The 25599-nt window shown below is 38.6% G+C and overlaps 2 protein-coding genes across 2 annotated transcripts; both read left to right on the forward strand.

The window, feature by feature from the left end:
- The first annotated feature begins 10 nt into the window (after nt 1-10).
- On the forward strand, nt 11-2591 carry LOC134748008 (uncharacterized). The gene is made up of 2 exons (XM_063682706.1): nt 11-743; nt 833-2591. The coding sequence occupies exons 1-2, from the start codon at nt 427-429 to the stop codon at nt 891-893; spliced, it is 378 nt and encodes a 125-aa protein (XP_063538776.1). The 5' UTR covers nt 11-426; the 3' UTR covers nt 894-2591.
- An 8068-nt stretch (nt 2592-10659) lies between these two features.
- Nucleotides 10660-21117, forward strand: LOC134747976 (uncharacterized). Its single transcript, XM_063682656.1, has 2 exons — nt 10660-10837; nt 18772-21117. The coding sequence occupies exons 1-2, from the start codon at nt 10743-10745 to the stop codon at nt 21101-21103; spliced, it is 2427 nt and encodes an 808-aa protein (XP_063538726.1). The 5' UTR covers nt 10660-10742; the 3' UTR covers nt 21104-21117.
- Nucleotides 21118-25599: the final 4482 nt, after the last annotated feature.

Consider the following 25599-nt stretch of genomic DNA (forward strand, 5'->3'; position numbering starts at 1 on the left):
TTCAATTTGTATTAAAGGACAAAACAAGGCGATACTAGAATCAATTAAATAGTTTTCAATAGACGCCGCAGCGACAGTGGCGCCGACATTTTCCATATATCAGGGTTTGTTTTCACGAATACTTCATTCCACCGTAAATCGTCCTCGCGTGAACACCTGATCCTGACCGTTCCGCGCACGTGACACACAAGTGAAAGCCGGCTTTTCCACTGTTTGTCTTTCAAGAAATAATCAATAAAATTCATATTTCACCGTGTTTTACTCTGAGACGAGCCGATTTTTTGTGAATATCAACGCGGAGACAGTGCAACTGAAAGCGCTTGAAAGATATCGATTTTCCGCGTTCAGCGCCAGCTTTTCGTCTCAGCGCAACCAATATTCCTACAAAAACGTTAAAACCCAAGAGTCATCGTCACCGCCGAAGAGATGGCGTTCATGATGCCGGTCATGAAGAACGACTGGGACATATACAACTCGCAGCGGACGCGGAAGACGTCGGAGAACGCGGAGAAGACGGTCGGCGGACGCGTGCGGAAGGTGTCGGAGTCGCGGTCGGAGGGTCCGGCGCTGTCGCCGCGCTCGGCGGGCGCGCTGAGCCCGCACCGCTCGGCGCCGACCATGCGCTCGCTGTCCTACTGCCGCGCGCCGCCGTCGCGCGCCTCGCTGCGCCCCGCCGACAGCCCCAAGGGCTCGGCTAGCCCGCGCACGCCCACGGTGGCCCGCGAGGACAAGTTCCACAGCAGGTTGGTCGAGAAGCTGAAGCGAGCGCTCGGGCGCTCGGACTCGCGCAGCGACGAGCGGCGGTCATGAGCTAACCCTTGCTTGTGTGCAGGGCGCGCGCCGAGTCTCCGCCGCGGGCCTCGCGCTGCGGGGCCTGCATGCCCTACCTGTGACGGGGCCGACGAACGGCCCGGCCCCGAGCCTCGCGCGCGCCGACACACTATCTGTGATATGTACGAACCGGAGGACTCTCGAGTTGAGTAATGTTTGAATGTGCTACTAATATATAATAAATAACCGCCTGCTGGTTCTCGAGACGCTGAAGAACCTATTCGACTTTAATATTTCCGTTTCATCAACATGACGCAATAGTGTACGTTCTTTGCTTTCATTCTAAAAATTTGCCGATGTTTATTTATTTATACGGCCAGTTAATTATTCCATTGCAGAGACTTGTAATCCAAATTATAGCCTAATACACTTGCTGTTGCATGTTCATTTGTGAATTGTAAGGCAGTTTTAATTATAACTATTTAGTAAGTAATTTTAATACGAAGTATTGATTTGAAGAAGGTTGTCAGTCAGTATTAGGTTGTAATGTATTGTATACCGGCTGTTTGAATGGATTAAGACTGCGTTAGGGTAAGGTCGCCGTAGGAAGAGTCGGGCTATATAATACCCGATAAATATTAGAAACAGTATACCTATGGTATCAGCATGCTGTGATTCGTTGTTTATAAGTTTACGTGGTTATTTATTTTAGCAGTATTGATGAACACCTACTCTGATGTTTATGTCTGTTTCGTTTCATATTTCTGAAATGGAATTCACTGAAAATATAAAATTTCTAGTAGTTCTGGTGTCATCAAGTCATCATACACATTGAGTTAGATTTTTGGTCCTTCATATTCATATTTTCTACCCCCTTAATTTTTTTTGTATTTTTTTTAAACCATCTGTTAGAAAGATCTTGAGTCGCAATCAACGTTTACAAAACGACTAATGAAAAATGAGCATCGACAAAATACAAAAAAGTTATACAATTATATGAATAACGACATTAAAGAGAAACCTACCTTATTATTCTAGAAATATACAAGTACTGTTAATGAAAACTGTCGATATTGTTACATTTAGGCAAAACGAGATTTAGTCTTCAATAGACAGTGAGAATAATAATAAATTTTAGATTAATAGTTGGTTGACATAAGGGGTGTAGCTCCATTTATTTTAATCTTTTGTTATGGATTTTGCATGAGTTTGTGATGTTAATATAATTGTGTATTTCATCGACTCGACTGTGTAAATGGACCAGTTTTATAAAATATAATGGTAGGTATAGTTATTTCAATTGTCAGTTAAACTGAACGGTTTAATGGATTTGTCACCGAATAATTTGAAAATTCTGAATTTTAAGGCATATCTGAATCTTTTATATAATGTTAGTATTAAAATAAGTATTGAGACGTTAAAAATGTTCACTCCTTGCCATAAAATCCGTCTAGAATGTTTACAACCATTAAATAGGATTATTGGTTAGGGGTGAAGTACGTGCGCGAATCCATTAACTATTGACAATGTATTCGTGTACCTACGTTTCAGTTCCTTGAGTCAAACTGCCATACATTTTGGAACTTGCTACGTTGTACGTCGGTGGCTAAGGGCAGGAGCCACAAAGGACACCCTTGCACTTTGCCAACGACACGTTTTTTAAGATTAGCCATCGATTGTCCCAGAATTTGTAGTTGTTAATGTTTATCTGGTTTCTAATAAGTAAATATCTCATTGTATGTCTATGTCCAAATAGTACCTATATTAATGTATGCAAGCAGTGTCTGATTTAAATACATATAAAGCTTATTATCTAAAAACATCTTTTGATTATTACCTTGACCTGGCAGTGCCGAGGATGCGATATTGCGTCCTTGGCTTTAAATAATTACAATGCAGTGGGTTAAATCTACTACTCTACCAAATATCCATAAAAATACATGTCCACAATACCTAGGTACTAACACCATATGCTACTAACAAAAGCCCTAATTAGTAATGACTGCAAATTAATCCTTTGAGAGTAACAATAAAAATAAGGATTCCTTTTTTGTACCTTTTTGGTACGGAACCCTAAAAACAATAAGTATTTCAAATACCAACAATCCCACACTAAGCGTAAGACGAAAACCCCACCTCATATGGATACTAGACCTCGGTCAAGTTGACAAGTTTTTGAAGTCGGTTGAAAATATATTAAGAGACTGCTGACCTATTAGGCTATTACTAAGTAACAGGTAGGTAGGTAGACAAGGCAGGTACCTAACGTTAGCTTGCTGGCATGATTTAAGAGATACCTACATTTCAGTTTTACGACACGTCACCATAAATTTGCGCACACAGCCAATAAATAACACTGACGTCTAAGTAATCTTTTTTATTATGACTGCATTTGGTATGTCATTCCAATAGCTAACAAGTATTCACACTATTCACAGTAAGAATGCATACATTATCCCTAAAAGCTACTTGATGTAGAACCTGGCATGAAAACATTGCGTGGTCCGACTCAGAATGATATTTGAATGATGTAATTTACGGATAAGTACGAGCGAAAACCACGATAACTAAATGACATTATTTGGATGTCAGTCTGACATCAGTGTACGTTCGAAGTTCGAATTGGTTTGTAGGGAGTCTTCAACTGGGGTCAGTAAAATTGCGCTTCCTCAGCACAGAAAGCTGGTGTGTGGGGTATGTAATGGAGGGCTAGCCGGGCCCTGCTACATAACCTCTTGGAGCTCGTGCGCAAACTACAATCGTTCACTTCACAACTGGTAAGTGGCAATTCGTTAGGACGGTTTCAGACTAGCGTTTTATAGACTAAATGTAACGAAACGACCAGAAAAGCAGAAAAATACGCTAGGTTACTGAAACCGCTCTAGTCTATTTGCAAAGAGTAGAGGTCCACCGATGGCAACTGACCACGCTACAGTTAGCACTTATTGCTGTTAGTTGGTAGCCCTAAAAAATTGTAGGTACCACACATCGCACAAATGAGGTGGTCGGATGAAATTTTCAGTAGGGAACTAGAAGTGACTATAGGGTAGGGTATCTAGTAGCATTTTGGTACGGCATTTTGTTGGGCCTCTGTAAGAAAACAGAGGCCCAACAAAATGCCAACCAACATGCTACTAGGGTAGGTAAGGGGGTGTAAGGAGCTATAAGGTATTACTCTATGTAGGTAATTATTTATGGTAGGCAAACGTAGCCCTGTAAAAGGTAGTTTGTTACAGATCTCGACACCACGTATCACATTATAATGATTAGCTTAAAAACTCGCATACGCTCTCGTAACCAATCGGAATACATACGGACCGTATCAGATGCTGACGAGAGCATATTACTGTGGCGCACTGAAGTTGTGCCCTAAAATCTAATCCGCGATTCCCTGAATGTGATAATTTTCCTAATCTATACAGCGCAATAAATTAGCATGCCTACGTCAGAGATAATAGCTTAATTTCATAAAGTTCTCGTTACTTTTAGTTGGCCGAAATCTAGGGGCCACATTACATTAGTACCTAGCTTAAAGTCCATAACAAAATGTTTTGATAATGATAACACAATATTAGGTATCTACAATTCTAGGATGCCTGACCAACTGGCGCCCATGTCTGCGGCCCATGGGCCGGCTGTCGTGCCGGAGGCGCACGCAGACGAATGCTGATAGCAACAGATAGTGATCCTGCGGCGCTCCCTTTACAAGGCGGAGTCGGCATTCGTTGGTGGTTTTAGACGGTAGTCCTACCACTGGTTAGTCCTTCATCGCTCCTGGTTCCCCGGGCCAGGTGGCATGCGTAGGTAAACGCATTTCCCCAAAGTTAAACAAAAAGGTACTTACAATAGATAATAAAATAATTGCTATCTAGATTCTGCATTCGCAGAACACTGTCAAAATTAGACTTTATTATTGTAAGGTTAAAGGCGATTTGCGAAATAGCCTTAATGTAGAACTTATCAATCAATCTCTTGACGTAGTATCGTTATTGCCTGACATAAATGCATTAGGTAGATAAAATTGGGCAGGAAAGTTCCATACGATGATTGTACCTACATACTCACTCGTACCTACCAAACCAAGGAGTCACTCGTGCGCTGACTTAATGTCACATCACATGAATTATCTTTGTTAGAGATAGGTCACGGTCATTCGCAGACCATCATTTGCTACGTACCCTCAGCAGATTTTTAGAAGACCTAACAGAACACAGGAAGACAACAATAATATAGAATCAGTTTATTTGCTAGAAATGTGGTACAGAGATATGGTGTTACATGCCACTTCACGCGTTCAGCACATTTCGCCAAATATCTAGGCATGCAGTGTTTTTTTTTTACCTACATTACACTATAAGTACATTATTTACATAATGTCATATGGTCATCATCCCATCGTAAATACCGGCTATTGGAAAAACAAAAGAAATATATACAGTGTGTAAATCTAATACGGGCGAATCTCTTAACTGTGGTTAGTATAGGACATAAGAAATGTAATTAGATAACTTTTACTTAGAATTGCAGTTAAAATTTCATCCATACAAAATAATTCAGCCCGCAATGTACAGAATGTACACTACACAAGTTTCGAAATACGAGCGTTTTAAAGTAACTGTCTACGCCTGTTGGCAGTTACTTTACTATTAAAAAGCTATTATCTCGTAATGTCATGGCATCTTATGTTTCTTAATGTTTGCAGTACATTGCTGCTCGGTAAATTAAAAAAATAATAATTACTGGGTCATAATTAAGTGTAAATTAAAAAAACTTCTTAATGAATGATTAGACGAACAAATTCTATATCTGGTTTAATTTATCGCCCGTATTAGATTTACACACTGTATAGGATAACTAATGTTTATTATTTTATTCACAACTGACGGGGTTAGTGGCCGATAAGAATTCTTCGTACCAAATAGTAATAATTTAAAGTAAATATGTAAAGATGACGGCACTTTTTTGGTATCTGATGCTAGACCGATAACTCGTGGTGTCCCTCAAGGCTCGATACTGGGTCCTTTACTGTTCATTATATATAGTGCCGATATAACTAATGTTATTAGGCACTGTAAATATCATTTATATGCAGATGACGTTCAATTGTATTACTCAGATCGCTGTAATGACTTCGCCAATTCAATCTTTAAAATCAACGAAGATCTTGAAAACATCTCATCCTGGGCTGAAAGAAACTGTTTGTTATTAAACCCTCTTAAGTCGAAGTACATGATTATGGGCACCAAAACACAGATATCTCGTATTTTGCACTGTGATCCTCAAGTACACATCAAAGGCTCTGCAATCGATCGCGTAGAAGAAGCAAGAAACCTAGGTATAGTGATTGATAGCCAGTTGAGGTTTGAGAAACACGTAGGTGAACTGGTGAGGTCATGTTTCTTTCGCTTAAAGGTCTTATACCAGATCCGCAACCTTTTGAGTGAGAACGTCCGCATGATTTTATGTGAATCGCTGATTCTTTCAAAGTTGAATTATGGTGATATACTTTATGGACCACGCCTGCAACATAAAACTCGTCGCTTAATACAAAGAGTACAAAATGCGTGTTATAGATTTTGTTACTCTATACCCCCTAGAAGCCATATCACCCCGTATTTGAACAAATCGTCCATGCTGAATATGTCTTCTCGGCGACACCTACATCTTGCATGTCTCCTCTTTGGCGTCTTAAACAATAAATTTCCGGAATATCTCTTTTCCAAGATTAACATTTCAAAATTTCACAACCGTCATGACACTAGGTCAACTCGGCGTTGTCTCTTAGAAATGTACCCTCATAGAACGATTGCATTTACCGGTTGTTTCCGGTATCTCGCGACCAAATGCTGGAATGATATCCCTCCACCTGTAAGACGGCTCAAAAATAAGCAAACTTTTAAACACCAGTTTAAAAAGATACTGCTTGAAAAACAAAAAACAGGGATACCATACGGCTTTTTGGTTGCTGATTTCAGGATCTAATCGGTATTGCTATGAGATCTTGTACCGAACCTTTCGCGCTTTCTCACTCTTATTTTATGGCCACTACTATTTTTATTTCTATGTTTATGCTTATTTTCTGTTTTATTTATGTATTTTATTTCAGAACTTTCTAACACCACTCAACTACACACTTTTTACAGTACCGTATACTTATCACCGTCATATTTACCTAACTGTAACGTGATCTGGGTTCCGGCAGAATATCAGTGCTCCGCTCAATAGAGTGGAGCGTATAGCTGAGTCGGAACCCTTTTGTTGTTGCTGCAATGCACACAGCGTGCAGCTAACCACTAAAAACTAATATTTCGTGTTTAAGTAAAAAAATTTTTGTTAATTTAATTTAGTAGTTAAGTTTTGTTCTGACTGCAATGTACCTACTTATACTTTACACTAAAATTGTGTGTTTTGCAGCATCCAAATAAACGTTTTATCTATCTATCTATCTATCAATTGCCTAGTTAAGGAAAAATCTGAAATAAATTAAGTTGCCTATTTATTCAATTTTAAATTGAATTCATATTTTCCCATTTATTCAATTTATAGTCGATTATAGGCCGAGTCAGTTCTAAGCGAAACGTTTTGGGGAATATTTTCTAAGACGTTGTTTCACATTAATTAACAAGTACAGTTTGCTACCATCCTTTTTAACACACGTTCAATTTATTTTCTAACCCTCCATTTACATACGATTAAAGCACTGACATTCATATCTTCGTGAAGAAAGCATACTTCCCTGGCTGCTTTTGTTGCAGTAGTAATTCTTATTAAATCCGCGGCAACGGTCCCTGCAGATTTGTTGACACTCCTGCCAATGGTACAGCGCGTAGCCAGGATCGTACGCCTCGCACACGACGAACACCGCGACCAGCACCAATATTACCAGGAGCAGCTTCATTTTGCGGCCTAGTCCTTAACAAACGACACACTTGTCATCTGAACACAAAGAACACAAAAGCAAGTTCACAACCATTGGGTTATCAGAATCGTAAAATCAAAATTGGTTCTCGAGTTTCTCAGAAGTTGTGGCTTGACAAACTCAAGACAGATAATAATACAATAGTTAAGTGTTTCCCGTTTTTATACTAGAGTCCTGGTGTAGTGTCATTCCTACTAACTGTCCTAAACTTCCAAAAGATAATCCTAATGATGGTAAGTCCTCACGTTCTTATTACTCTTATTAGTCACCGAGACCACACCTCAGAAAGTAATCATAATAGATTAGTTAATTACATCATATTTTTCCTTAATTAGGAAGTGGAAAGACCCGCATAGATTTTACCTCTGAGTAATTAATTGATTGCGCTATTTAGTTAAGAATCGTCGTTACTTTACGTTTTGAATATGACGATTGATAGAATCCTTAATAATTAAAAATTTAAAATCCATCCTGCAATGTGAATATTTAAGGAAAAAAGATGTATTATCTCAAAGATAATATAACTAAAAACCGGCCAAGTGCGAGTCGGATTCGCGCACCGAGGGTTCCGTACTTTTTAGTATTTGTTATTATAGCGGCAACAGAAATACATCATCTGTAAAAATTTAAACTGTCTAGCTATCACGGTTCATGATATACAGCCTGGTGACAGACAGACGGACAGCGGAGTCTTAGTAATAGGGTCCCGTTTTTACCCTTCGGGTACGGAACCCTAAAAATCATGTTTTGATTTTACACATGATATCCGCCATTACGTAGTCGCTCCGACTTTTGCTATGAATCTTTCAGTGACTACTATATACAATAATCAGAGCCCATTAAACATTCAGATATACCTATCTCCATTTACCTAATGTAATAAAAGTAGATAATAACGTGTAATAAATTAATATTGTCTTCGGTTACCGCGATAGTTACTCATGAAATAAAACTATGAAAACGGATTATATCGCGTATATTGAATTTATAATAACAATAATTTAGATTTACGCGATATAATCCGTTTTCATAGTTTTATTTCATGTGTAATAAATTACCTACGAAATAATGCCTTAGCTGCCACCACAACACAAGAGTTAAGAACCTATAATTAAAGTGTTATGGGCTAATATTTTTACTGAAGGCTATAGGTAATAGATAACAATAGTCAACTCAACACACACCCAAGTGACCAGTCATAGGGTGATTAACGTTGGACTAGCTCGCTTTCATACGTTACTTACTTACCGGTTTATGTGATAGTTACTTTAGTTACGAGTAGTATTTTAACTTAAAAAAATCTGATCTTTCATATTAATTTCATTTATTTATACCAATAACTCAAACTTCCATCAAAAGGGGGAATAAACGGAATGCCGCTTATAATCTGCTCCTCTATTGGTTAAATGGAATGGAAAAGGAGCTAGGTTGTATACCTATTTATCGCACATTTACGGATTCCTTTAGCATTCAGTGCAACAAATATAAAATAATTCAATTACACTCATCCTATTACTCGTACACTCAACTAGTTACTGCAAGCGAACAACAACATGAATAAATAGTTATTTGTTTTACAAGGGGGCAAAGTTGTTGTCTAACCGTTCGTGCTAATATTGATAACCGAGCAAGCGAAAGATTCTAAAATTGAACCACGAGCGTAGTGAGTTCTTGAGAATCTTGAGCGTTGCGAGGGTTAAACAAATTTTGCCCCCGAGTGAAACGCAAATTTTTTAACCACACCAACCCGAAGAAAATATTAACTGTAACCAAATCACGCCAAATCAAATCCAAATGAACGTCAATATATATTTTTCATTGAAAATCATCATTTAAAAAAGTCAATTCTACCAGCAAGCATAAGGAAACAACTCAAAATTTGCATCTGATTACTTTGCCCCACATGTAGATAAAATGCAACTTTCTCATCAGTTTTTGAACAATCAAGAGAACCTTTACCATAACTTTCCCTTTGGTAAAAATTACTTTTCAAAGATTTCCGTAATATTCTAAATTAAATCAATAGTTTTTCACTTTTTTCAATATAATAATCAGAAGAATACTTATAAGTACTTATGTGTTTGTCTACATAGGTCGAAATGTATTCGTAAATAGGTATTTGTCTACTATACATACATAGGTGTACAAAATTAGCTTTGACCTTGCCTGGTACTTCGACGTCGGGGTCAGGGATATAATTAGATAATGATATTGAAGAATTAATTACACTGATAAGGATTTACCCATGCCATGAGCTCGGAAATTTCCTGTAGGTACCTGCTAAAATATTAGTTTTAGCTTTTAGGTTACCGCTGCGAGTATTTAATTAAGTTTTTGTTCATTGATATTAATGATTTTTTTCCGATATAGGTATCCGCCCTATTTTATCTACTTCCCAATTAATTTCATCTATCCCTTTATTATAAGAAAGCCACATAATTCTACAGAGTTCATAGTCATTGTTTTTAGTCATAGCTATATATAGTTGGTCAAACAAATCTTGTCAGTAGAAAAAGGCGGCAACTTTGAAAAATGTAGGCGCGAAGGGATATTGTCCCATAGAAAATTTGAATTTCGCGCCTTTTTCTACTGACAAGATTTGCTTGACCAACTATAGTTTGTCAAAGGAATGTCTCATTTCAAACATGGACAGAGAGAATCATACTATCTTTGTCTTACACTAGTACTAGCACCTAAAAGAAAAGGATGAGTATAGTTTTTTTTTTGTTCTTATTTACTGGCAAGATTTGCTTGACCAACTATAGTTTAAATTAAACAGATCCAAAAAAAGTTGAAAAGACTTGTCAATCGTCATCCCATTCATAAAAAATAAATGAAAACGCGACAAACATCAAACTCACTGCAAACATTTTTTTATTACGTACCTACAAGTACTTACCTACCCTACCTACTCTGTGGTGGATCCCCGCCGCCCGCTACCCGCCGGCGGTTCACAGCACACTTCACTACATTCACAAGCAGTGGGTAGCAAGCTTTAGATAGGAGCGCACGTTCGATTTTTCGAATTCAAATTTGAACAATATTCTAAAACATGAATAGAAAATCCTGCTGCGTCCCCGGATGTCAGAAGACGAATATATCGAATCCGGAATGTACATTTAATCCACTCCCCACAGAGGTGGCTAGGTAAGAGTTTTTATAATTACTATTACTTATAATTTTATTATATGCAAACAAGAGCGTTGCTTTGGTAACAATCGTAATGTTCGTTCACGCAAGATAAAGTGAATGAGGGATCACTAGAGTTTAGACCAAGACAAACCTGCAACGATTTTGATAGTACACGCAGTGTAAGTATTATTTATACGTCATAATTTCATAGAAGACTTGCACTGCGTGTGCTATCAAAATCGTTGCACTTTTCTTGGTCTAACTCTTGTCTCTAGTTTCTTAATTTATACCTTTTTTATGGTTCCGTACCCAAAGGGTAAAAACGGGACCCTATTACTAAGACTCCACTGTCTGTCTGTCACCAGGCTGTATCTCATGAACCGTGAGCGTGAGAGCTAGACAGTTGAAATTTTCACAGATGATGTATTTCTGTTGCCGTTATAACAACAAATACTAATTTAAAAAAAAAAAAAGTATTTGTTGTTATAGCGGCAACAGAAATAAATAATCTGTGAACATTCTAACTGTCTAGCTATCACGGTTCATGAGATACAGCCTGGTGACAGACAGACAGACAGACAGTCTTAGTAATAGGGTCCCGTTTTTACCCTTTGAGTACGGAACCCTCGGTGGGCGAGTCCGACTCGCACTTGTCCGGTTATTTTATACCTAGTATCGAGGTAGGTGCTACTTTTATATGTTTTTCATTTCTCATGCTCTGAAAGAGGGTCATTGTTGTTCTAAAAGGTGCGCAGAAAATGATACGTGTCTGCACTAGAGCATTTTACGTTCGAAGTACGACTTTTTTAATTTTTTTACGATACGCAATTGAAATTTGAGTTTAAATGGATTTGTAATAAATTTTTCATTTTGATATTTGACTCTCCATTCCATAAATAACGATACTTTTGTCTGAATTGTTAATTGAAAGTACCCTCAAGAAATACTATAAAAATGTATACTTAGTCATGTTTTAAAAAAAATACATGCATTTTACTTTCCTCGTATTCGAAATGAAAAGTAGAGTGTTTAACTCGGGTGAAAGGCATCATTTCTGCCTCGGACTATTGGCGCTCTCACTGCATTCGAGCGCCAAAATACCTCGGCAGAAATGAGTGCCTTTCGTCCCTTGGTTAACAATCTACTATTGTTTATTTGTTGTTGGTATCTATAACTTCCAACTTCTTTAAAACGATAATTATTTAGATTGCATAACATTATAACATAGATAATTCTAAATAAATTTTATTTTGAACCCATGTTTTTGTTGTTTGATCACGCGACGCGACTGGCATGTTAAAATTTAAAATCTAAGTCTAGGGGGGAAACAAGATTCAAAATTCTATGAATAATTTGGTAGCACTTATGTTTTTGCGAGACAGAGATAAAATGTGATTTAGATTAGGGGTTGATTTTTTATTGCCTACTATTTTTATGGTCTGGGCCCACCTGGCCCACTGCTTATTATTTTACGTTAATCCAGTATTAATATTATAATGCAATAGCGTATCTGTCTGTTACCACTTCACTTCACTCTTAAACCGCTAAACCGATATAGATGAAATTTGGTAGGCATACCTAGAGATAGTTTGAGTCGCGGGAAAGGAAGGATAGTATTTATCTCAGAACTCATACCTCAGTGTGCGCTTGCGCGCGTGTACGATCGGTCGTGCGTGAGGCTGTGAGTCATGGCGGGGTCAACGACCTCTAACGTAATTAAGTGCAAGTCGTGCAATATAGTTATTTGTGAAGTGTTAGCTTTCATACAGAACAAACAGAATGTGATGGATGCAGAAAGTCTTGTGCGGCTGTGTACATCGGCTTTTTCCCAGAAGGAAATAGAAGATGCAAAGAGTTTACTTTTTGACTCGCTCTCAACCAAGGAGAAAAAGGTGTTACGGAAGAATGCTGGTAAAACTATGCGTGATCTTAACGACGTTATTTCAATATTCAGAAAAACGGACCCCGAGGAGCTGCCAACATTTGTGGCTAGGGATTTGCACCGTTTGCCACCACTGACATTCGATCATGTCGATTGTACCAGACTATTAAAAGATATTATAGTCCTCAAAAACGAGATCAGTAGTATAAAGAACACCTATGCAACAGAGCAGCAATTAAACGACATTAGAAATGAATTGTTAAATTTAAAGCAAGGCTCACTTATGAACACCTACGATTTGAATGTTAATCAAAAACGGGGTGGTGGCGGCATAAAGGATAGCTTTTATTTAAACAGTGGTCCTCATGGTCTACCCCCATTTACGGAAAACGTTACGGTGGGTAGCAGCAGCACTCCGAACAGCAACAAACGCGCAGCTGATAAGTGCGACGCATCAACAAGTAGAATGTTATCTCCTTCACTCCAACGGAAGTCGCATACACCTGAGCGCCAATCTAATGCGAGCAGAGAAAAAGAGACGGCAACAAACAATGGCGCGCTAATGCAATCTGAGCGCGAGAAGGAGCTAGAATCTGCACCTGTAGGTGGTGTGTGGTCCAAGTTACCAGCGGCGGCTGAAATGTTGAACTCTGAGAATCTCGAGGAAAAAGAAGTTTCGCCAAAGGAGAAGTGGACAAAAGTAGTAAAAAAATCTAGAAAAAGTCGTTTAGTAGTATCCGAAGGAAAAGCGGCGATTAAGCTAAATGGAAAGTTTAAAGCCGTGGAAAGAAGCGTACCGTTATTTATAAATAAAGTTGACAAGCAAACCACAGGCAATGATATAATCGAATATATCCGAGAAGAGACAGGCGTGGTTGTTGACCTTAAGAAAATAAATACACAAAAACAAAATCGCTATGACGCGTATAAAATCTTTGTACCACACACCAAACTATCATTGTTCTTGGACGATTGTTTGTGGCCAGAGGGAATACGGTTTCGGCGTTTTGTTTACTTTAATAGAAATGTTTATGAACACAACAATAGTACTGGAAAGGCGCATGACAAGATAAATAATAGTAATAAATTTAATGGATCAAGGTCTTAATAGAGGAAACGATAACATTAAACTTATAAGCTTTAATTGTAGGTCAATCACTCGTTCGGTTGAATGTGTGAGGCAGTTATGCCGCTCAGCTGACCTAGTAGCCATACAGGAACACTGGCTGTTACCCGAGGACATCCCATTTTTAGGTGGCATTGACGACGATTTCGAGTTCACAGGGAAATCGGCGGTGGATACGGGAGCCGGTATTTTACGCGGTAGGCCGTACGGCGGTGTGGCACTGTTGTGGCGTAAATGTTTATTTACATCGGTTTCGATAGTGCATTGTAAAAGTGCGCGACTCTGTGCTGTAAAGATAGTGTTATCGGATCGCTCGCTCTTAGTGTTCTCTGTGTACATGCCCGTCGATTCAGCGGAGACTCTTACCGAATTTACGGAATGCCTAGGTGAAATGGCGGCAATAGTGGAAGAGTGTCAGATAGACTCCGTGTTCATATTAGGGGACTTCAACGCTCACCCGGGCAGACGATTCGGTAAGGAGTTATTAGACTTTTGTGCGGAGGTTAGGTGGCAGTGTGCGGACCTAGACTTTCTAGGAGTGACCTCGGATACATACACTTATGTTAGTGACATTAATGGCTCTAAAAGCTGGTTGGACCACTGTGTAGTATCTGACGCGGCACGGAGAATAATACGGAGTGTAAAAATACATTATGACGTGTACTGGTCGGACCATCATCCCTTAGAATTAGTTTGTAATTTAAATTTAATCTGAAATAATAATGTAACAAGTAATATAGTATGTAATAGGATTATTTGGGGAGAGCGTGACGTAGAACAATTGACATTATATGAGAATTATTGCAATGAGAAATTTAAATGTATTGACTTTCCAATTGAATTTACCGAATGTAGTGACAGAAAATGTAACAATAATGAGCATAGGTTATATATTGACAACTTGTACGCAAATATCATTAATATTCTCGGGGGTGCCGCTAGTTATAGTTATATTGACAAGAGATCGAATAAGAAGCGTCATGTGGTAGGTTGGAACAAACATGTGCGTCAAGCTCACGCGGAGGCTCGGCTTGGGTTTCAAAATTGGGTCATGTGTGGAAAACCAAGGGCCGGGGTTGCTTATATGAACATGGCTGAAACTCGAAAAGCTTTCAAGGACAAATTAAAATGGTGTCAGAACAATGCAGAGCAAATTAAAATGGACATTTTAGCTACACACCATTCTAATAAAAATTTTAAAAATTTCTGGAAGCAAACCAATAAATTGAGACCGAGGGCGGGCCTTCCTGTGAGTGTAGAGGGTGTTAGCGAGCCTAATAAGATAGCTGATTTGTTTCAGAAACATTTTAAGGTTGAGTGTCCCATGGGGCCCTGTGGGGACCCATCTCCAATGAGGTGTGTGCCTGCGGGACCTCTAATGAGAATTACGGCCAAGGAGGTGGCATCGGTGGTGAAGAACATGACGCGAGGAAAGTCGCCAGGTCACGACTCCCTTAGCATTGAGCACCTGCAGCATGCAGGGGTACACCTACCTAGAGTACTCGCCATGTTCTTCAGCTTCTGTGTCAGCCATACTTATATACCGAGCGATATGATGCGAACTGTGGTAGTACCAATTATCAAAAACCGTACAGGAGACACCTCGGACATTAAAAATTATAGGCCCATTTCGTTGGCTACCATTGTAGCAAAGGTGTTGGACAGTGTGCTGGACAAACAGTTGGAAAAGCACACGGTGCTTCATGACGCACAATTTGGATTTCGGTCGGGCTTGTCCACGGAGACGGCAGTCCTTTGTCTTAAGCACACTGTCCGATACTACACAGATAGGAAAACACCAGTTTTTGCGTGTTTTCTTGATCTCTCGAAAGCCTTCGATTTGGTGTCCTATAACAGACTTTGGCAAAAACTGTACGAGGAGACGTCATTACCCGGGGAATTGGTGGAACTTTTTAGATTTTGGTACGGCCACCAAACCAATGTCGTAAAGTGGGCGGGTTCGCTATCCGATGAGTATAGGTTGGAGTGCGGCGTCAGGCAGGGGGGGCTTACGTCGCCCAGACTCTTCAGCCTATACGTCAATCGGCTGATCGAGGAGCTCAGCAACACTATGGTCGGATGTTCAATAGATGGAACTTTCGTAAATAACATCAGTTACGCGGACGACATGGTGTTGCTGAGCCCATCGATCGACGCCCTTAGGATGCTAGTAAGTGTTTGTGAGCGGTATGCGGAGGCCCAGGGTCTCAAGTACAATGTCTCTAAAAGTGAGCTGCTAGTCTTCAGAGGAAGAACCGTCCAATTAGACGACCTAATGTTACCTCCAGTGAGACTGAATGGCACTCCACTTAAAGTCGTAAGAGAATTTAAGTACTTGGGACACTGGGTAACCTCATCGCTAAAAGATGACGTAGATGTGGAAAGGGAGCGTAGGGCGCTGGCAGTAAGAAGTAATATGTTGATTCGTAGGTTCGCAAGATGTACTAGCAACGTTAAAATCACCCTGTTTAAGGCGTACTGTCAGTCATTTTACACTTGCAGCCTATGGATCAACTTTACTCAAAAAACTTACAGCGCCCTACGCGTCCAATATAATAATGCTTTTAGGATGCTGTTGGGGCTGCCGCGCTATTGCAGCGCTAGTGGTATGTTCGCGGAGGCGCGCACCGACGGCTTCCACGCCATCATGCGCAAGCGGGTGGCGTCGCTGGTGCGGCGCGTGCGCGGCAGCACTAACAGCATCCTAACCACAGTCGCAGACAGGATAGATGGCGCTTTCTGGAAGTACTGGAGTAGCCTACATGTTTATAATAGTTAAAGTATAGATAGATTACATACATAGATATTGTCACTAACATAGGTTAAGAGTTAATAGAATAAGTTACTAATATATTATGGAAATTGAATTTCTGAAATAAATAATTATTTAATTTAATTTAATTTAATTTAAAGGGGGGTAGAAGTGTGTATGGGAAATCAATAACCGCTTGAATCGATTTTTTTATGGCTACACGATGGCCCAGCGTAGGCCAGTCCAAGGGATGCATTTATGCTTTAGAGCGAGCAAGTGATACTGCTATCTCATCATCCACCGCATAGCTGCGTCCCTTAGACTGGCCTACGCTTGGCTATCGTGTAGAGGAACCATTTGATTTGCGGACAAAAAACCGACTCCGCGGCCATCCCATCGCCATCCCGCTGCGCCATAAGCCATCCGACATCCCCATCTTAGTGGGCCAGCATGATGGGCCATCGTGTTCCTCTACGCCATTAGATGAAATTTGATATAGGTAGTTTCAGTCGTGAGGAAGGATATAGAAGAGTTATTATCACCGAAATAAGAAAAAGAATTTGTAAGGGTTTAAAAAGGGAGGTGGAAGTTTGTAAAGTGAATCAATAAAATGCAGATTGGATACCTAATAAAATAAAACCGGACAAGTGGGTCATACACAATTTATAGCAGACTCGTTCGCGTCTTTCCTGTAGACATCGCAAAGTTAAGGGAATCTAAAATTTTTTCTCAAAAATGGACGGCAAAGTCGACGTTGCCGGTTAAAAAGTAGGTCGCGAAGTGCGTAGTTTATGGTCAGTCAAAAAATTAAAAAGTTAAAAACATTGCAGTCTCGATTTCGGGACTGCAATGTTGCATACAAATTCCATTATTTGTCGAGTTCCAAACTTTTTAAAAGTTGAAGTGGCCATATCAAATGAAGGCATAGGTCCATTAAACAGCCAAACAGATGATCAGTACTTATTATTATAATGTTGGTACCGCGACTATTTAGGTGTCTCAAATAGGTTGGCGTATTTTCAGCAGAAAAATACACTTCCATTTTTAATTAAAAAAATAAAACGGCGGCAAAGGAAATCTTTTTACTTTTTTCTGTGAAAATATATACATAACAATGTACATATATACCATATACCCTTATATAAATTGTATTTTAGCTGATAGGTATGCGTGATTATAGGCAGATACCAACAGCAGAAATTTCTTAGTGGGTTAGGTAGTCAAAATATTCTGAGTTCAACAATAAGTTTTTAAGAGGCTAAGTGTGAGAACCTCGCCCGCTTTACAACTTTTGCTGCGGTTTGTACTAAGTACCCAAATATAGGTACAATCAAAGGCTTACTACGTTGAGCTACCATGACACTGAAAATATTTTAAGACCCATTATTTGATTCTGACATTTTTTATTAACAAACTAGTTGTAAATGTTGTAATCCACCCAATATGTTGACATAATGTAATTTATTTGCTTCACAATATCTTGACATAGTGTAATTTATTCTATAATTTTTGAATTGCTTTCGATTATTCAAATATAATATAATATTAAACCTCATCTGGATAAATGTGTATACTTGAAAATACTATTAACTATTTTTCCTACTGCATGCGTGTTGCTTTCTGTTAAATTCCTGTAAGGGACTGCAGGACAGGCTCAGCCTAGTGTCAGAGTCACTGTGAAAAATTTGTTAACAATGTTTTCTGGCAATAAATATTTTGTATTTTGTATTTTGAAAAAAATCGAGGACATTCCCGGTGGACCACCTTAAGGGCAAAAATCGTTTAAACGTCTTGCAGACGGTCAGGCGATATCATAAAAGTTGACCAATAACATGGCACTTAAAAATGTGGGTTTTGGAAAAAAAAGACAAAACAAGGAATCCAAAATGCATCCTAATTGGTTATCTTTATGAGGAGGCGAAGCTAAGCCTAAACAACAACAACTAATAAACTATCCTTACTACCTATTGTTTGTCTCATTACCTGTTTTACCCTTTCCATTATTAAGATAAAGAATCCTAAATGCATCGTAATTGGTTATCTTATCTCTATGGGAGGCGGAGTTTAGCTCGCTCGTAAGGATCGAGGTAAATTTTTTCTGAAGTGGTTCACCTTAGCCTAAACCAGTGGTACCTTGGTCTAAAAGTATGTGTAAAAAAAAAAAAATGCGACTATTTTGTTTGTTACAGACAACATGAGTGGCTAAAAGCTATTGGTAGATCCGACTTGATACTTCATGCTCGCTTACAACCTAAAAGTTTCTACGTCTGTTCGTCACATTTCGAGGATGAAGATCTGAAATGTATCAGTCTTCTGTTACCCGACGCTTTACCTAGCCGGCACCTCCCAGAGACATCATTTCATTCACCACAACCACAACGCAGTCAAACAGATAAATCTTCATCTAATTGGGGAAACATCCCTATTGAGCCACCTGTGCCAGAAAATCTGAAGATTTTAGAATTTAAAGATGATGAACAACCTCAAAATGATGTGTCACTTGGATTGCAAGACGAACTTACTAGAAACATGCGTAAACTAATGAAGGAGCAAAATATAGTCGACACAGATAGAAGTAGTAAGGAATTCTTGTTTTATGCGTTAAATTTGTATCTTTTGAATCCACAAACCTATTACTTCATAAGAGAAGCATTACATTTGCCGAGCGAAAAGGTTCTTAGAAAAATTAAATTGAAGCTTACTACAAAGCTAGACAAGCGAGTTTTGGATTGCTTATCTTCGAAATTAAAATCGTTTCCTGACAAAGCTAAATATTGCACAGTTTGCATAAAAACTGTAAATTTAAAAAATAATGTGTATTATGACATATCGAATGATGAATTAGTGGGCCTTCAGGAAATAAACGGAATAAAGACTGATGAGGTGCCTCGTATGGCGTATGTGGTCATGCTGCGGAGTATCCTGGTCAAGTGGGACCAGCCTGTCACCTACTGCTTCCTAGGCGGTATTAAGAATGTCGCGCAACTCGAATCTTGGGTAGACGGAATTATCACCAGCCTTTTAGACATTGGATTTGAAGTTATTGCCTTGGTTACCAACCAAGGAAGCAGTGTCAAAAAACTTGCGACCGAAATAAAACGCATATCTCCAAAGGAAAACTATTTTGTGATAAATAACAAAAAAATATATTACATTGTTGATTTTCCGCAGTTGTTAAATTATGTAAGGACTAATTTGGGTTCAAAAGACATAAGTTATAATAATAAAAGGCTTTCATGGCAGTATATCGAGTCATTGTTTCAACTGGAAAGCAAGAAGACACATAAAATTATTCCAAAAATAATAAGTGGGCACGTAACGCTCCATAATGTCACGAAGATGGCTACGGTTAAGCATGCGGCAGAGATCTTCAGTAACACTGTGTCAACTGCTATACACGCCTACGTAGATACAAAAGAGCTGCCCGAGGAAGCTAGAGAGACTGCCGACTTCTGCTTGTTTTTAAACAACTTGTTTGATGTTCTGAACTCGAGCACATACGAAAATGACAATATTTACAAATGCGCTCTTGGTTCAAATGAATCTCAGATGAAACTTCTTCAAGAAGCTTCAAATGTGTTTAGTAACTTACAATGGAAATTTGCTGAACACAAAAAAGAAACACAGAAAACGAGAGGAGGAAATAAGAAAACACCGCATAACCATCGCACAACATTTTCGGATATACAGATAACACTTAATTCGGTTATATCTATCGCGCAAGATTTAAGTAAGCTTGGACATAAGCTTTTACTGACGCAACGATTAAATTTGGAGCCTTTAGATAAGTTTGCAGATTTAATTAGAGGTGTATCTTCAAAACGCGAAACTAAGGAAGCAATTAAGCCTTCTGCTGTTAAGTTTAGTAGAAACTTTTCCAAACAATTTGTTAAATATATTCTAACTAAGTCACCGCTTTCGAACAGGCCAAGCGCTTTCGAAAAGTATTTTGAAGACGCAACGCGATTGGAAATAAGTAAAATAAGCGATATTCCCAGTAGGCCACTGATATTGTTAGGACGAGGAGAGACTGACTACCGAATGCAATTACCCGAAGATCATCCGACTATTTATGTAGCCAGTTACATATTTTACAAATGCCAAAAGACACATAATTGCAATATGCTTGATTATTACGTATCCACACTACCAGATTTGGCTAAAACTAAAGTTTACGACGTATACAACAAAAAAGCACCGTTTTACGGCAAACTCAAATTGTTGACTTACCCATTTATTCGGTATATCGAGCAGCTCGAGCTTGCGTTTACGCAAGTCTTCAATAAAGGTGTTTGGTCGACTCCTGATCATCCCGGGTCACAAGCTTTTACCAATCTGAGAACCATGCCTTTCCCTGATCCACCTTGCAAATGCTTTCCGAAGGTCTATGCGATAAAACTACTGATCAGGCTGAGAATATATACTACAATGAAGGCGTATAATAGGCGAATTAAAAACCAGAATATAAATTTAAGTGAATTTCTTTCCGAGCTGAGTAGGGGATTGGAAGTGGTAAAATAAATGACGCTGTTTTAGACTATATTTTGTTTGATTGTTACTACGTTTCAACTACTGTAACCCTTCTGTAATTACCCGTGGACAGATGCTAGTAATGAATAAAAAACAAACATAAAATAAATAAATACAATTCTTAAAAGGCAGGGATAAGGTAGGTAATAACACACCCTTTCCGATCTCTGAAATATCTCACTATCGCTATCCCTGAAGCGATAGATCTCGTAACGCATAACAAACTTAACTATTTTCTATTATTAATATTATGCTCGGTGGACATCAACCAGCAATCAAAGGTCGACTCCGAGGAACAAGTATCGGCTGCAATCAATCAACACTAATAAGTAAATTACCGCTTCGAATCCAGTTCGCACCGGTAACCAAGTGGCGCTGTAACAAGACTGAGGCGGAAATCGCACGTACGACGCTACTTGCATAACTTTTATTCTTCAGAAAGAGCTGCCTTATACCCTTACCCTTATTACCCTTGTTATTTTCTCGGGATAATAGGCTGCGAAACATCATCTTTCATAGAGGATGTAACAAAAATAGTAGGGATCCGTTTAAGGGCATATTCGGTATCGTGTTCTGATTAGGAAAAAATATCTATACATATAATAAAGCGGAGGAGGATCCAAAGTCTGTACATGGAAAATATTCGAAAAAAATTGGCTGGGGATACTTAGAATCGATAACAGAACACGTTACAGTTTTTAGAATTTTCGTTTGTTTGTCTGTTTATCTGTTTATTTGACCGCGCATCACGTGAAAACAGCTGAACGGATTTTGATGCAAACTTTACTAATCTGTCGAAAAAATCCACGGCCAGGTTATATGCTATAATTAATGTATTTTAGAATTAAGTATTCTTGCAAATAAAGAATCTATCTTTATCTTTAATCATTCAACCCCTAAAAGGGGGGGTAGTCACAACACTCGATTTAGATTCGATTTGCGTGAACAAAAGATTTGTCCCAAGGCTTGGGGCAGGACTGGTCCCAAGTTGGCAAAAACCCAAGGATGGATTTAAGAAGTGGAGCCACCAAGATTTGTGATGTAAATATGTAGAGGGGGGGGGGGGGTCTCAACTTTATCTTGAAATCCATATCATTTAAGCTACTAGACCAAGTTTGGTATCGTTTTCGTATAAATCAGGGATGCCGAATTCATTTATGATATCTAAATGATATCATTCCAAAGTAAAAACCCAAAAACAACTCTTCACCAATTTAATTTTGAACAAGGTCGAAAAAGCTGTTGATTTTGGAGTATAGTTTTATTTGGCGGTACCTAATTGTAAAATATTTTTTCTGGACTACAGTCCTCTAACGTATCCATCTGTCAACTTTACTTCAAATTCTGCCTCCAGGTGAGAGGGAGAGAAATTAGGGGTGAATTAGCCGCTTACTGACACAGACCGAATCCCACGCGGGCGGAGCCGCGGGCACAGCTAGTTTTCTATAATATCATTGAGCCCGATTCAGATATAGCAACTTGTTACGGTTTTAATCTTATTTTGACACGACCTTGAAGACCGCTGACACTGATTGATCGGTGCATGCGAAATGAAGTGAAAGCCGTGCGTGAGATGCGCGCCAATTACCTACTACGCCGATCGTCAAGGTCGTATCAAAACCAATTCTAAACTGTAACATTTGTTCATTAATATTATAAATTTCATCTATCCGCGATTATGTATGCGACCACAGATGCCCTTCACAGATGAACGCGCTTGCAGGTAAATTGATCTCTGTGATATGTTATTACATGTTATTGCATATATTACACACAATAAATAAATAGCATTGAAAGGTGATTCACGTGACGTGACATTATTTTGCTGATTTTTTTCCTTTTTTCAATCATAAAAGAGAAAGAAAAACAGCGATACAAACTCAATGCGATTATAAATACGATTGTAACTCTCTCTGTCTGTCTGTTGCCACTTTATATACACTTATACCGCTGAATCGATTTAGATGAAATTTAGTATGGGGATAGTCTGAGACCCGAGGAAGTGCATAGTGCATAGGGTGGTTTTTATCAATCACCATATCATCATTCCACGCAGACGAAGTCGAGGGCAGACGCTAGTAGTATATTTTTATAGCCTACTGACAGTAGTCAGGTCTAAACGTTGACCATAAATAAGTAAACTTAATGGCAAGGAGATATATTGTGTGTACATACACCTAATGAACTTGGCTGACCATTAGGGAACTTATTCGACTCGTCAGTCACGAATGTCACAATGTCCGACAATATGTCCACTTGATGATAATGATGATAACAACAGTGGATACTTCTATATTGCCCGTTTGTTGAATATATGTGGTCAAAGGTACCTGGGCCGATTGATATCACGGGCTTTTCTTTGGACACAGAAACACTTAGTCATAAATACATCCTAAGAAATGAATGGGACAAAAACTCTTTTGAGGATCATTCTCAAAAAATATGTCTGCGGCGTAGGTAATTGCCGCGAGTGCCGCGACCCATACAAAAAGTATGAAAAGAGTCGTGGCAATTAGACGCAACCAAAGCTAAGTATATATATATATATATATATATATATAACTCCGTATAAGATAAATAAAGTCTAAGAAAAAAACGTGCCTCCGAAAATCAAGAAACATTTTTGCTCGAAAGGATGGCGCCATCGTGTAGATGGGGACACCGTTTAATATTTAACAATTTTAACTTATATCAGTGAAAGAACAAGGATCAAAGTCGAACGGCGTTCTAAAAGTTTTAATCCTGTGATGAAAGATGACAGTAAATTTACTTTGACGATACGCCTCTATAATCAATTCTCTTTGGACGCAACCGTAAACAATATTCTTAGAAAATGACTAGATATGTGGAGTTCAATAGAAATTGCAATCGGAGAATGACTAGATATGTGGAGGTCAATAGAAATTGCAATCAGAGAATGACTAGATTTGTGGAGTTCAATAGAAATTGCAATCAGAGAATGACTAGATATGTGGAGTTCAATAGAAATTGCAATCAGAGAATGACTAGATATGTGGAGTTCAATAGAAATTGCAATCAGAGAATGACTAGATATGTGGAGTTCAATAGAAATTGCAATCAGAGAATGACTAGATTTGTGGAGTTCAATAGAAATTGCAAATAATGTAAACAAATATGATAGATTTTGTTAACATTTCACCTATAAGTTTTACGATGGTTTTTACCATTAAAATATTAATAAATATTTTACATATATTTTTACTAGTAATCGATATAAATAAAATATTTAAGTAGGTATATGAGCTGTTGATAAAATCATGGTTGTCCACACTTTTCTATAAACACGAAACACACAGACAAAGTGCACCCTAAACCGTAAAACCTTGAAATTAACCTTTTTCAAATGCTGTAAAGCCCCACTAAAAACTGCAATTTTTAATCTCTGTGGCTGAAACGGGGTCAAAAGTTATAAATGACTTTTCGACAGTGAAGTCACGATTTCGATTGAGGCTAGTCTTAGTGTGGAAAAAATTAAGAAATGTACCTGGAGCTGTATGTTCGCAAAAGAGCAGAGTGAATTGCATTATTAGACGAATGGTATTTCGCGGGTGCTGAGTGGTATTATTTGTATTATATGACGTCAATTGGTAGGTAGATGTGAAGTGGTACACTTACTGTTGCAAATCATAATCTTTTTGTACTTTGTAGTGCTGATTAGGTAAATAATAGACACTATAGACAGCATGTTAGCATGTAGCTAGGTACTGTATAGGGGGCCTACTTGACTTGAGACGATTAGCCTAACCATACAGTAACTTATACTAGAGCGGTACTGTCATAGTAAATTGTGTAACCCCAATAAATTCACTGCCATCTGTCGACACACTTTAAAACTAAAAATGAAGATTTATAAAAATACGATTGAATGTATTTAAATATAGATAAATGATTTTTTTTATTTGCATTAATTATTTTTATGATTTTGACCCATGTTCTTTCACTGATATGCGTTAAAATTGTTAAATAATAAACGAAACCGTCAACGCCATCTATACGGCTGTAGGCCAAAACTAGTAGCGCCCTCTGAACGAGAATCAAATTTTCTTGATTTTCGAGGCACGTTTTTTCCTTAGACTGTATCCATCTATTACGGAGTTATATCTATCTTTGGCCTAACTGACGTGACGGCTACGTCCGCAGCCGCAGTCACCCTTGAAGGACGGCTGAATAGGTAGGTACCTATAGGAAATAGATTACCAATTGTTAAGCCTAGCCACTTAAAAAAACTAATCTAATCGTAATGGGAAATACGAACATTTTACCGGACAGTACAAAAGTTAACGTAAAGGATGGCTCACGCTAGACCGGGCCGGGGCCGGGCCGGAGCTTCCGGCGCTTCGTTTTCTATGGAAAGCACTACGTTATCACCGATCAGCCGATGTAGAAAATTACGTGTCGAACGCATCGGCCAGGGCCCGGCCCGGTCTAGCGACTTACCTCACCACTTAGACAACTTTAGGCTTTAG

Source organism: Cydia strobilella, chromosome 15 (assembly GCF_947568885.1).
Source record: "Cydia strobilella chromosome 15, ilCydStro3.1, whole genome shotgun sequence".
NCBI lineage: Eukaryota > Metazoa > Arthropoda > Insecta > Lepidoptera > Tortricidae > Cydia > Cydia strobilella.

Excerpts from the sequence above, each read along its gene's own strand:
- LOC134747976 (XM_063682656.1), top strand. The coding sequence starts at position 10,743 with ATGAATAGAAAATCCTGCTGCGTCCCCGGATGTCAGAAGACGAATATA. Across the intron at positions 10,838-18,771 it reads CTCCCCACAGAGGTGGCTAG|ACAACATGAGTGGCTAAAAG; the intron begins GTAAGAGTTTTT and ends TGTTTGTTACAG.
- LOC134748008 (XM_063682706.1), top strand. The coding sequence starts at position 427 with ATGGCGTTCATGATGCCGGTCATGAAGAACGACTGGGACATATACAAC. Across the intron at positions 744-832 it reads GAGGACAAGTTCCACAGCAG|GGCGCGCGCCGAGTCTCCGC; the intron begins GTTGGTCGAGAA and ends GCTTGTGTGCAG.